We start from the raw sequence: 13899 nt of genomic DNA on the forward strand, positions 1-13899 counted from the left end.
GGCCGCAGCAGGAGATGTTCTCCATCCCACCTTGTGCTCTTGCAGAACCTCGAGGATCAAAAGTGGCAAGCTCTGACATCTCCCTGGTTAGTGGCGTAGCGAATAATTTGCTGATCTGTTCTCTAGAAAGATGTTCTTTCAATTTTGGGGGAGGTATGCGTCCCCTGTTTGGAGGTCGTCTTTTTCTTACTTCCTGCCATGTGTTTTACCTTTTTTGTGTTACGAAAATTCATGACTGGCCCGTGCTGACCGAGGAGAGAGGCAAAGTATAGAATTATGAGGGTAAATAATTATTCATGCGTGTGAGGTGCCCCAGCCAAACTGGGGCACCCCAAATGTGGTTTCACACAGGGTTCTTACACCCTTCAAAAGTTCAGGTACAACACGATTTGACTAATCACTAGCACCCACACTACTGATTAGTAATCAGAGTAAAACTTCGCAAATCAACTATATTTCTGCAGCATTCTTGCTGCTTGTCTCTTGATCCAGACGTCCCTGGAGTCAGTCTTGCTAGAGTTACTTATCTATGACACCAGAAAACACTGGGAGGGTTTAAATAATGTGCTAGAGAGGCTAGGATGCTGGCATTATCTTGGTTGTCCAGGGGTATCCTTTAGCATTCATGGACAGCTCTAAGCTTCCATGAAGCAAAGTCCTTATTTCCAGGACCAGGCTGTCCTTTAGTTTGTTTTACTTAAGCATGAACAATACCAAAGTCTCCAGTAAAATTCTACTACCTCATTATGTTACACTGTATAATGTGAACTAATATATATATTAACAAAGTTAATACACTTTCATACTATAGAGACTGATTGATAGAATAGTTAGGGAAGGGAATTTTCATAACATTTGGCACTTTGATCCTCCTTTTGCCATCCATATTTTGTCACTCTGGTTTCATGCCATACCCAATCCATGCCAGTGCGGGACTGATGCTGGCAAGTGTCCTTGCCCCAGCCCTAGGTGCCCACCTCCTCCCTTGTGCTGAGTCTAGCAAATGCACAAGATGAGTCAGTTCAGTTTGCTGGCATGATGGAAAATAAATTCTTTCTCTCCTTCATTGCTTAGTTTTTCATCGAGTCAGTGAGCTGAATCATGCTACAACAGTGCGATGGCTAGATCTGATGCAAGAGAAGCGGGAGCCTATGGCCTGAGGCAGGAGGAGAGAGCAGGGCTGCTCCGTTTGGTGCCTGCCCGACGGATGGATTAGGAGTCGAGTGAGAGCAGGAACTGAGAAACGCTGCTCAGAAATGCAGAGAGGTCTGAGGAGGGAGACACATGGGTTATCAAAGGATCCAGGAGAGGTTCGGCAATGATAGCAGACCTGCTGTCGCAGTGATCTGAAGGCAGGGTGGCAAATAGTAAAAGCTATTTAAGCAAAGCTGTCATTCTGCTGTCAATATCTTGAGGCACATGTTGGGCTGGGCTGTTTTACTGGGAAGGAAGATCAAAGATTGGAAAAGCAACAAGAAGCTGTCCTGTGAGAACGAGGGAGCTGAGCTTTCCTCAGGGGATGGCAGCATTGTTTGTCTGGGAAAATCAGGATTTATCTGGGCATGAAAGGAAGAGAAGATTTCAAGGGTTCAAGGTTGTAGCTGTTTCACAGTGGAGGGAAGCAGAATTGAAAAGTTGAAGGATTTGAGTCCTTAAAGCTCTCTTCTTAACTTGAGGTTAAACCAACAAGTTGGTGAGGCAGGCATGCTCTTCCCAAGCTCTTTCCTGGTAGCGTACCTATGCACTGCACCCAAGCAGCTTTGTTAAACAGATTGGTGTTGTATCCACTGTGAAGTCCTTATTCTTGTTAAAGAATTTATAGCACAGCTAAAATACACACCATATGCTTTAAGCAGCTGCACAGGAATAATTTTTTTAATTTTACTTCAAAAATCTTTTAATTGCAGCAAAGATAAAAAATAGTTTTTTTACTTTTTCTTTCGTCAGCTGCAAAATAAATTGAGATGATGAACTATATATTTTTATTAATTCATAAAATTGTAACATTATATTTTTATTAATTTATTTATTAATTTAGATATCTGTTGGTATTAAGAAAGGGAAGTCAAGCCAACTGCATGCATACCCTGCGTGCTTCCTAATCCACACATACAGAGTGTGTTGTAGAGCTGTTGGGGTGCACCACCTTAGCAACTGATGTACTGTTTTATATGAAAGAGCAGCTAAGCTCTATTGTAATGGCTTCAAAGAAAGACTGATGCCATTGCATAGCATTAATAATGCTTGCTATAACCACCGTTTGATTCCAAGGCAGCTATTCAAGAATGTAGCATGGCTTAAAATAATGGTGTGTTAATGAGTTATCATGCTTTTCCCTTTGTTTAATATGTTTCTTACAATTCCTAATGGCATTTTGGTAGCTCGAAGTAAGACAAATGGAAAAACTTTGTGACGCAAAACAATATGACAAAAGATGTGTAAGGGAGCCTTGCAAATGAAGGGGGATGTGTGTCTCGTTAAGGCATCCATTTATTAAAAATCAGAACAGAAAGATAACTTCTGTTTTAAGTCATTTATTTTGACTTGATAAGTTAGTTCCAGATTGGGTGCAGGATAGTAAAAGACTTATCTTTCATGTTAATAAGAGTGAGAATTACAACTGAAGAACAATGAGGATAAGTAGAAGAGTTAGGACTACAAAATTCCTATTTAGCGTCGTTGTGTGAATGCTTGTGTTTGAGACACTGGATGCTCAGTTAATTGTACTGCAAGTAAATCACCAATATTTCAGTAATGCCATATAGACACAGAAAGCAACGTGATTGCTTCACTAAGGAGTTGTCTTTGGGATGCCGAGTTGTCTAAAAACAAAAGAGAAACACAGCAATGCTGAATGATCCAAGTTGATCTGTCAGGAGCAACACATCGTGGCCACGTGCCGGTCTCATGGTCTGCAAATGTGTTAATGTGCTGATATCTGTAAGTTCAGAGAATTTAAGTGTCGATGCAGAATGTGCCGGCATCTGGCAGTCCCAGCTTCCTTGCAAAGAGCTTTATCTTCCTGTTTCATCTTTAAATTCAGAAACACAATTGTGCAGCCTTCTGTCTGACTGCAGTCGATGAGACAATACCACGTACAGTACAGCACAGAAGAGCGTCCCACTTCTGCAAACCTGAATACAGAATCCAGGTGATTTGTGGGGCAGTAAACGTCAGACTTTAATTAATGCTGAGATTTCTTAGTGCATAAAGAGTGACAGATTCCAAAATAAAGCCGCAGACTTTGGTTTTATCTCTTTGAACTTGACTGGGCATAGCTGAAACGGAAGGAGGCAATGTTCAGATAAAACTACATTCAGCATCTTCCCTGACATAGGTGGCCAGATTTTTGGTGCTTACCTAAATGTGGAGATAGAACCACTAATTTCATTGACGATATTTTGATTTTAGCCAGGTGTAGTAGATATTAGACTGAGACCAAGCATTTCTAAAATAGACTGTCCATGCTACTGGAGTAACATCGGGCAACCAGCTGTCGTTCTGGCACTGGAAAATGGGAGCAGACCAAGGAGGTCTTCACGGGCGAGTTGCAGAGAGATGATTATGGAGGGGAAGGGTGTCATTCAGCCTCCGGGGTGAACTTGGTACCCCGAGCAACAACTCATGAAAGCACTTGACCTGGAAAAATAAGGTGGATAAAGGGAGGACTGCTCTCAAACGGTGTCTCGCTGCGGCTCCCTCCATATAGCTCCGGTGATATTTTAAAGATGAAGAGTGTGCTAAGGAGGGAGGATTCCTAGTGTCTCATTTCTGTTATCTCAGTATAGCGCCAGTGGTATTATCAAGACAAATAGTATGCCAAAACTTAAAAGTGAACATATGTTTATGGGGGTGGTGGGGAATACAGAGGTCACTGTTGTTTCTTTCTAGTCAGAGAAGACGTAATGGGGCCTGGTTTAGATAAATTAAGATTTGGAGCTAAGCTTATGTCAAGACTACGCTAGTGTAATTATAAGTTGACTTCTTTCAGGGTCCCTGAAGTTTTTAGAGTCAAATAAAAATGTTCAGCAAGAGTTTTATAATGTAGTTCAACTGTTTGAACGTGAGCCGATTGCAGCTCATCCTTGTTGGCTCCCAAACCAATTTTACTTTGATTTGAAAAATTTTCAGTGAACTTCCAAATACTTACTTCCATATCATTTCGGTGCTTTGTTTCCTCTGTTTCTGGACTTCATTTATATTTTGCTATTTTTGATGTCTTTTTCATCCTATATTTCCTTATTTCCTCACACAGCTGGAAGCTGGCATACTTAATTATTTTTTTATTCCAGTTAAAGTTGTCATGGTGCTTTTCCTAAATTTTATTTTAAGATATAAAATAGTTGTGGTGCTCATTTTTAATAGAACTTTAAACCAGACAGATTGATTGATATTTTAACAACTAAATCATAAAAAAGCCTTTCTGCCTGGTGGGATTGTTTAGAGTTCTGGTTCTGAATTGGGGGGAAAAAAAAGGTGTGAAAGTTCCTGTGATTTACAAACTGCTTCCGTCAGGAAGTCTCTGATCTCCTTGGAAGATGTTGTTTCAATTCTGTTTTATATTTCAATCACTATATAACCGGTAAGGAGTGAATAAACCATACCTTTTGTAATACTTAGGGAGAATACAAGTACAAATGCCCTTTATTAGAATGTGAAAAAACTGTAATAGGAAAACAAATCCAGCCTGTTATTTCACAGAAATGCAAGCATTTTAAATGCTTTGGTTTTTGTAAAAGGGGCAAATGAATTTTTCAAAATACAGTACAGTACAGAATCAGTTCTGTAATGCTAATTGTATTTAATAATAGTAATTTAAATTTGGCTGTACTCTGCTGAGCAGCAGCGAGAGAAAATTGTATGTGGGAACGTTAAAGTCCGGAAGTCTAACATATGGTGTGCTTTGGCCTTCAAAGTCTGTCTTTATGTACCCATGAAATATCTCAACTGCAAAAGTCTTTCTTATGGGTGCCCCCTCCTTTCTCACCCGTTCACAAACGGTTTCTGATACTCCCAAGCATTGATTTACACTACCCGGTGCCTCTCTGCCTTTGGCAGTTTGTTCCATATTCTAATTTCAAATACTCTTTGTGTGAAAATGTTCTAACCGAATTACTTATGTTCTCATTCCCTAATGAGCATCAGTCCATCTGTGATTGCTTGAATTCAAATTAATAAATGGGTTATTCACAACCATCAATCCCTCGCTCTCCAGCACATCATATGCCCTGTGAGATTCCAAGTGCCTTTCCGTAGCCTTTCTTGGTAAACTCTAAAAGACAAGTATGGCCAGCATTTCTTGAGAATTTATATCTGCTCTCCACGTCCTCCATCATTTTGGCCTCTGCTGCTGGTTTATCACCTTTCCAATACCTTTCTTTTTTTTTTTAATTGGTAAATTGCAAATAGGTCAGGTTTCAGTTACACTACACCTCCACCAAGCTACATAAATTAATCCAGATTTCGGGGGGATGTAAACAAAATAGGAATTTGGTTTGTTTCTCTAAATATGGTCTTGTATTGTGTTACAATAACTTGTCTCTTTACAACCTCTCGCCGAATCTCTCAAGATTTCGTTGCTGCTGCCAAACGCTGTGCAGATGCTTTCCGTGTCCTTATTTTCCTCCTTGACTCCTCCCCTCGAGTCTTTTCTTGGTTTATATGTTGTGCATTGTGCTTCTGTGTAATTTCTACAATTGTCCTTGTCCTTTGGTTTTCTGGCCTTAATCCTCGCCGTAATGATCTCTACAAGTCACTTATCAGCCATAAGACTAATCTATACAAGTCACGTGGTGTTCCTGTGCTCTGCTCCTGTGCACTTTGTGTCCGACTCCCTCCATTATTTTTAATCATCTGCATTGTAGGATTTCCCCCCCCCCCCAAATCCTTCCCTTCACAAAGTCATTTTCGTACAAAGTAAACAGAAGTGGCACCAAATCTGACCCCGCAGCACCCTCCTGCTTATCTCTCCTCCTCCCTGCGCCGCTTCCTTTCCCTGGCACCCTCTGCTTCCTGTGCCAGAGCGCTCTGCAAACCACTGCAGCCGGGCGGGTTTGTAGCACGCTTTCTAATTCTGCAAATCTCCCTCCCGTATAATAAAATATCAGATACTTTCCTGAAATACAGATACAGTAAACTCTGTCCCATTGTTTCTGCCTTATCTACCAAATCAATAATGTAGTGAAAGAATTCAAGGACGTTTTTCAGACAGGACCTTCCTTTTTTAGTACATGTTGACGTACACACCTTTAAATGGTTTCATAATATTAACTGCTTTTCAAATACACAGAAGAATTGATATCAGGCCTTTGTATCCGTAGTTCTTCAGATCCTTCCTTGCTTTTTATTAAAATATGGGAACGATAATCTCCATACTTCTAGTTTCCTGATTTTGGTAAGCTGCCTCAGAACTGTGTCAGGCTTTCCTGTTTCCCTTTCTGTCTCTTTCTGCTTTGGAGTATTAATTCAATGGACCTGGTCTTGGGTCGGTTTGGTTGCTTTTTGTCAATATTTAGTAATTGTAAATCTTCTGTTTTCTAATACGTTAGGAAAATACATGTTTACCAGAAAAAGTTGCTGTGGAATAAGTATTTTATTCTCAGAGCCATAAAGCTGCCTTTCCTTGTAAAATGAAGTTTTAGATGAAAATACAGATTTAGGGGGAAATAACAGATGGTGTGAAGTAGTATTTTCCCTCACCTGGGCAGACAGCTTCTTAGATTAGTCTTGCATGTATTACAAAATATGAAGAGAAGCTAGCTAGTCACAGGAGCCTGCCTTGAGCTCATGAGTGGAAGATAGTATAGACTCTCTGGGTCTGTGCCTGAGCTTTATTAGAAAACTTATTTGCATGTAGAAGATTCACAGTTGTTCAGTGTTAAGTATCACAGGGTGCCCGACAAGTACATCTTTTCATCCTCTCATAGGCTTAGTGGAAATAATAGAAAAATACATTTGCCACAATAAAGACAGAGCGTGACATCAGAAGTGCACGCGGTTCCCATTTGTTGTGTTAGATCTTAATAAGCGGTAAAGGAAAACAGTTGTTGAGGGAGAACCTGTCTGGCAAATACCATGCTTCTTATAAAGATTTAAAGTAAAGAATCACAATAGACAGTAGTGTTCATAAAAATATTGATGCTTGCTATTGTGCTGAAACAGGACTTTAAATTATATTCAGTACAAATGTACCAGAAATATTCTTAAAAGGCTGCTTCTATAGGAGCTGTACACAGGAGACTTGGGTTCCCTTTTTATGTATTAACTAGTTTTATGTGAAATATATTAATTTATTTTTATGCTCTGAGTGTAAGAGTTGTATTGGAACAAGTCTAAAAGCCTTCTTTTCTCATCACCCCTTTTAGATTGACGCATTGGGTAAAAGAAGCAAAGAAGCAGAGGCAGCCTTCTTGAATGTTTATAAGAGATTAATTGATGTTCCAGGTAAGCAAATTATTTCCTTATTCTGAAAAAATGATGGGTTATCTTTGTGTGAATGCTACCAGGCATTTTTTCTGCCTGTGATAAGGTGAATATGAGCAATGGTTTTATTCTGAAACTGATACGCTCCAGTATTGTTTCTAATGGAAAGAACTGTAACTAAGGCACATTTCATGACTTCTCTTAAAACAGTTCATTGCATTTACATTTTAATGTTTGTACGAATCATTTTCTATTATTACAATATTGTGTGATTCTCAGTAATTTGTTTATTAGAGGGTTCAGACATTTTTAACAAAAAAGATGCATCTTGAAGCTTCATCAAGAAGCAGCAATATTTGTACTTCTAAAGGACAGAGAAAATTTTTCATACCTTCCAAATAAAAAAAAAAAGACTGACTGAAAAGTCAATCACTACCAAATTTCAGTTCTGTTCAGTGTAAGTGTGATCATAAATTTTATTCAAAGGCCTTTATTGTATGTGTTTTCAACTTTCCTTTATGTTTGGCATCAGAAGTTTCCAGTTAATTTCTTTTTACTTTTTGGGAGTTGATTTTTTTGTTTTCCCCAATGGTAGATACTGTCTGAACTGATTTTTCTTTTTGCAACTGTACGCAAAGATGAGAGGGAGTTAGGAGTCCAAGTCTCCACTTTCAAATCTTGGCCTGACTGAGCTGTTGGCATGTAACAGTGTGTGTGTATGATTTTATACTTTTATAAAACGTTGACATTATATATAATATTCAAAATACTTACCTCAAGAGAGGTTTTGAGGTATAATTAATACTTCTAAGGGCTTTTAAGGCCTCATTGCAAAGTGCACCCTAGTCTTTACTTGCTTTACCTTTTGAGGAGCACATTTCATGCACGCTTCAAATAAAAATTAATTTTTTAATGTTTTGTTTACAGCTTAACTGGTTAAAAGGTCTGAAAAGTTTTTCAGATGCTCAGTCAGAGCTAACATATATTTTTTTTATGCTTTCACATTTATACTCAAGTAGTGCCCAGTGGCCAGTACCTGCTGTATTAAGTGCAGCATATGTAGAGAGATGCAGGGACTTATCGTGCTCGTCCGAGACCACAATTGCCTCAGAAATGTTGTTTTTTAGGTTAATCAGCTATGGTCTGTGAGTTTTCGTTTACTTGTTTCCTGCTCATAGTCTTAGTAACGTTCCATAAGTGAACAGCTTCCTTTGCACGTCTGCTTGTGCTGTGGGAAGAGGCAGTTAACTCAGAGAGGCTCCAGACCGTTGCTTACAGGGTGCGGGCAGTTTGCGCTGGCATGAGCAGCATGGGCACGGGACAGGCTCTCACAGCTCTGTTTTATAAAGGAAACCCCTCGGTGAAAATGTACCCAACATACCTGCAGCCTTCAAGTCCACCATTCAGTGTGAAGGAGAGAAGCTGTAGCCCCTCCATCTCCATACTAATGCAGCCCAGGATGCTTGTTTCCTGCCATAATTTGGGAGGCGAGTAGGTTTGATTTCTAATGGTCTGGTTTTTTTCACGACGGAGTAGTCATGTCAAACAAGAGCTGTGTGGGATCCTTTGCATGCTCTTGTGCAGAGGCTTTTTTCTGAAGCCTGGCGTTATCACAGGTGCTGGGATTTGAACAGCAGAGTCAGACTGAAGCCTTACGGAGAAAGTAGGACATATATCCCACCCATGCTGTAGGATCTAAATGGTGAGGGACTTTGTCAGTACTTCTTTGTAGGAGAAAGAATTTTCTCCTTTCCTTCATCTGCAAGAGCAAAATTTACACCCCTTCTTCCACACTCTACAATCTCTCTCTTGTCCAGCCTTCCCCTGCGCATGCCTTATGTTATGTGTCAGAGAAATATTTCTTTGATATTCTTACTACATGTAAAATTTTGGCCTGGCTAAGTTGTGAGTGCGATGAAGTCTGTGGGATTAGAAATATCTACAGGTTTTAGTCCCATGCTCTACCTGCAGGCCTGAGAGGCACATGAGGAGCGTACCGATGTTGCTAAAAGCAAATTCCAGGTTCTCAAGGAGAAGTCCGGCCAGTGTCCTGTAGCTGTATGCAGGCGTAACAAATACTCACTGTTTACAGCACATACTGCAACGAAAAGGAAAACAGCCATTAGGAATGTATGGCACTGGTATTCATCACAATGCGGTAGGGCTGAGTTAAGCATATGCAGTTAGGGGCTTGCTTCATTGTATCATTGTATTGGGCTTTTTTATTTCCTTCTCATCCTATGTAGTCTTTTACGTTAGGTATGTATCCATGGAGAGCTTTCCTTTATAAAAGACCATCAGTATTCATTTATCACATGTGTTGTTTTGCCTCTGTGGCTTTACATATCTTTTGACCTGTCCATTTGGTATTTCAAATATTTAGGTATACTTTTAGCTCCAAAATCCTGCTATGTTTTCTTTTCAGTGTGAGAAGGGAGCTATGATGTTTTGGGAAAGCTATGAGTGGAATGCTGCGGAGTGGTTATTTAGCATTAAGCATCACTGTTACATGACAAGGGTGCAATTTTATCAGACTTTCAATATCCTTTATAGGACCATATAATAATTGCAGCTGAAGTCTAATTCCCAGCAGCCAATTTTATGGTTCTTGAGGAAAGCATGTATTCCTCTCCTCAGTAATAATGTGCACACTTTATATAATTAAAAAGGGCTTCTATTTTAATTTTACTATAAAATGATCTGTATTGAAACTCCAGCTACGGTGCTTTATGGATTCAGCTAAGTTTAATGATTTTCTTTCCTGACTTGACCAGAGTTTTCACTCAGGCTCACCAGTGAGGAATTTGTGGGAAGGGTGGTATTTTACTTGTAAATTTTCCTATATAAATCAGGGGTTTTCTCTTTAAAAGATAAAACAGACCTTTTCATATCTCTCTCCAGCTTTATGATACTGTTAAAATAGCATTATCATTGGTTTGTGCTGCAAAATTTATCCTTTCTAAAGGAAAGTACATGTCAAGGAAAACATTTTGGTTTATGTACATTTATACAGCTGTAATTCTCACTCAGATCATTCTGTCTTGCTTGAGACTGAACATTTTTAATTAATGGAATTAATTTTCTCATTTAATTGCCTTATTTTCAGTATGCAGTAGAGAGCTAGAGAAAAGTGAATGCTGCCACATGAATTGCACTAATCAACAAGGTTGTCACAACTTACCTTTAAAAATAATGTGAATATATTTATTTTGAAGTAAAGGGAGGTTGGGTCTGTATTTTGAGGAAGCTTTCTTCCATCTGTTCAAGATTTCTTTCTCTTTAGTTTTATAAAATAAGTGTATTATGTTAGCACCCTTGGCTTTTAGGGTCTTAATCTTGCAAACACTTAAAGTGAAATTGGAGCCCTATTGTGTAAGTGTTTGGAGGAGCGGTGTTGCCTTGCAGAAACAGTATATTCATAATTATGTTTTTCTAAAGCTTTAAAAGGGAAATATTAAGCATTAAAAATACTAAAAATTAAATATTTTTCTTTAAAACGGAACAGTGTTCCCTACTTAATTTTTTATTTAAACGAAACTTCACGGTAATTTTCAAGTAAAAGTTAAAATGTGGAGACCCAGAGTGAATGCCAGATGACAGTATCTGGATAAACTGGTTAAATAGAGTTTCTCTTTATGCTGTGTCTTTATTACTGTGCAGTTACTGCACAATGCCACAGTTGGATTTGGTCAGTTTTCAGTATTGCTCCTGTTAAGCATGGCTCTTGTGTAGGCAGAGAAGAAACAATTCTGCCTTTAAACAGAAAATCTGCTATCTTGATGTGGCAACAATTAAACCAAATTTGGGTTCAGTGGCTGTTTTCCTATAAAACCTGATGGTGTATCTTTTGCAATACTGCTAAGAGTTTGCCACCAAAGGGGAGTACCTGAAAAGCTCGTCTCCTTCCCGTTTCTTTCTCTACTCCGTGCCCGGGCTGTGGGCGCAGCAGTGCCAGCCCCGGCCGTGCTCGGGCACCCAGTGCACCCCGCGCTCGCCGCCGCTGCCTCCCCTCCCCGTGCCGCTTTGCGGAAACGTAGTCCTAACCCTCTCTCGCTCCTCCGTAACGCCTTTCCACTTGAGGCACAGTATTGCATCTCGCTGATACCCTGTACGAATATAGTAGGAAAAAGCGTTGTGCTTTTTCAGCATATACATGTTTGAGAATCAGGGTCGGTTAATGCAAAATACTTGCTCTCGGTTTGGTGGGGACTGTGCAGCCTTCTAGGGTTGAGCCATAAATGGCATTCGTTTCTGCTTAATGGGAATTTTCTCATCAAGAAACTAAACTACTCTTACAGTGTAAAAGGGGATGTATGTGTGTTTTTATTGGAGACTTTTCACAGGTCTCTGTTGTGATCAGATTTGCTGTAAGTTTGGTGCTATATAATGTGCGTGACGTGTTTTTTAGCTTAGAGGACCCGCTATCTAAGGAAAGTATAAAATAACAGAGAGAGTAAAAAGAAGAATTTTTTTTTTCCTAATGTGCCCTGTCAAAATAATTAAAAGCAATAACAGTGAAAGATGGCTGAAGTGGAAATTTTATCTTTCCCTTACTCCTTGCCATCATAAATTGCAGGCCCTGCCATGGGGGCTGTATATTACTAAGGGGTTTGGAGGAGGAGCAGGCTAGTTCCAAGGGAGTTTTCCACACACCCATCATTACATGTAATATTTTTGTTTACATATAATCACAGTTCAGCCTTGCAAATTCAAACTGCCCTGCATAGGGCTTTCTTTTTCCAAGGACTGATTTAGCTGAGGAAACACAAACTTCTTTTAAAATAAGTAATCAGTAAAGCACAAAGTAAGTGTTAGGGAATTACTTCTAAAGGCAGAAATGAAAATTTGTTTCTCACCCATGAAGAGAGGTTCATTCCTTCACCACGGAGCTCATGCTAGCAGCAGTGTGAGATGCAGTGCTTACTGCTATCACTCCGTTGGCTTGTGATTTTTTACAACTTAGCAACACTCTCCAGACTTGTATTGCTGTTTGGGCTAAGAGAAGACTTCCCTTTAAAGTGTATTTGATCAATATTCTGAGGTTAGAGGTGATACAAGAGAAAAACAGGTTTGATCCCCCCCCCCCCCCCGAAAAATTATCTGCTGCTTATGTTGGAGGTGATAAATGTGTATGAAGTTGTTGTATTTATATGTTACGTGACGTGTTTGGATTTTTTTGTAAAGTGTAACGTTAAGCAGAAAGCATGAAGGTTAATGCCAGCCCTGATAGCAGAAAGTCTGTATAGACTTCTACATACCCAGATGACCCAGAAGTTGCGTGATGTGCTTGAATTGCAACATAAGCACACCCAGCCTTTTGTGCCGGTAGAGAAGAGCTGATTGAATGTAAATTTTAGGGGAGACATAAAGAGGGGAGAAGAAAACGAGGTTCACTCCAAAGGACTGTGTTAAGCATATCCTGAACTAGAATACTAAAAACATAGTTTGAAAAAGTTAATACTCAGGGCACTCTTCATTGGGCTAATCGTTAATTGTTTGGCAAAACTCTGTCTAAAGAGCAAGGTCGGGTTGTAGTATACCCTGAGTTTGTGGTCTATCAAGACTGATCAGCACAGACAATTTTTGAGAAACGTTTGGTATCATTACAAACAGTGTGAAAAATTTTAAGCAGTTCCTGGTTTGTTTATCTGTCAAAATGGTTGTCCCTTTCCAAATAAAATATGTTTGAATAAAATTGAAGGTAGACACATAAAATGAAAAGGCTTATATTTTTGCTGCCCCTAACTTTACAAGGGAAATGAATATTCATAACGTGCCTTTTCTCAAGCTTAGAGGGAAAAGAAAACAATATTACAGTGAGTGGTCTTAGGAGGAAAGGAAGTAAAATGAACTCGCTGATGGACAACAGAAGTAGCGCAGGCACCCCTTCAAACAGAGCAGTAGGATATCTTTCTAAACACACTTGAAAATCTGATAAAATTAAGCAGAAAATTGAGCATAGTTAATACTTGAAAGAGTGAAAAGTGATAAACCCTTGTGGCTGCAGGCAGTGATTTAGCTTGTGACTGTATCTCATCTGAAGACAAAATCCTTGATGCTTCACCAGCATGTTTAGACTAGGTAAAAAAACGGAGTTGCATAAACATATGAAAAATGCCCCAGCTCTGGAAGTTGGGTTTGGAAGAGAAGTCTGTCCAGTAAAAAATTAGGGACTGTAGACATTGGTGATTTTCCCCAGACTGCTCTGCAAACCTTTGCACAAAGAAATGCCCGAGGTGGGGGTGAGAGGGACAGTTTAAAGTCCAGGCTGCAGACGGGAGATGTTGAGCAGCGTTTTGATAGGGACAGTGGCTGCTACCGTTTTATTTTCCAGAACAGTCTGAATCGCCTGGGATGCTGCTCCAGCCTTCGGGTAGTCCAGTGCTGAGGAATGTAGAAATAGCTCATAATCACTTCAGCCTCCTTCCCTCTGGGGTTTGAATTCAGAGACACAGCATAAAATACCATTTTGGATCT

The 13899-nt window shown here is 39.6% G+C and overlaps 1 protein-coding gene across 6 annotated transcripts in view; it reads left to right on the forward strand.

Moving 5' to 3' along the window:
• CUX1 (cut like homeobox 1) overlaps nucleotides 1-13899 on the forward strand; it is a 284502-nt gene that overhangs the window by 120099 nt on the left and 150504 nt on the right. For all 6 annotated transcript variants that reach the window (XM_050909117.1, XM_050909118.1, XM_050909122.1 and 3 more), the window contains one exon: nucleotides 7365-7443. In XM_050909117.1, the coding sequence (XP_050765074.1) occupies nucleotides 7365-7443 (79 nt within the window). The remainder of the gene's footprint in view (nucleotides 1-7364; nucleotides 7444-13899) is intronic.

The sequence above is a fragment of the Gymnogyps californianus genome, chromosome 20 (genome assembly GCF_018139145.2).
Source record: "Gymnogyps californianus isolate 813 chromosome 20, ASM1813914v2, whole genome shotgun sequence".
NCBI classification, from domain to species: Eukaryota; Metazoa; Chordata; class Aves; order Accipitriformes; family Cathartidae; genus Gymnogyps; species Gymnogyps californianus.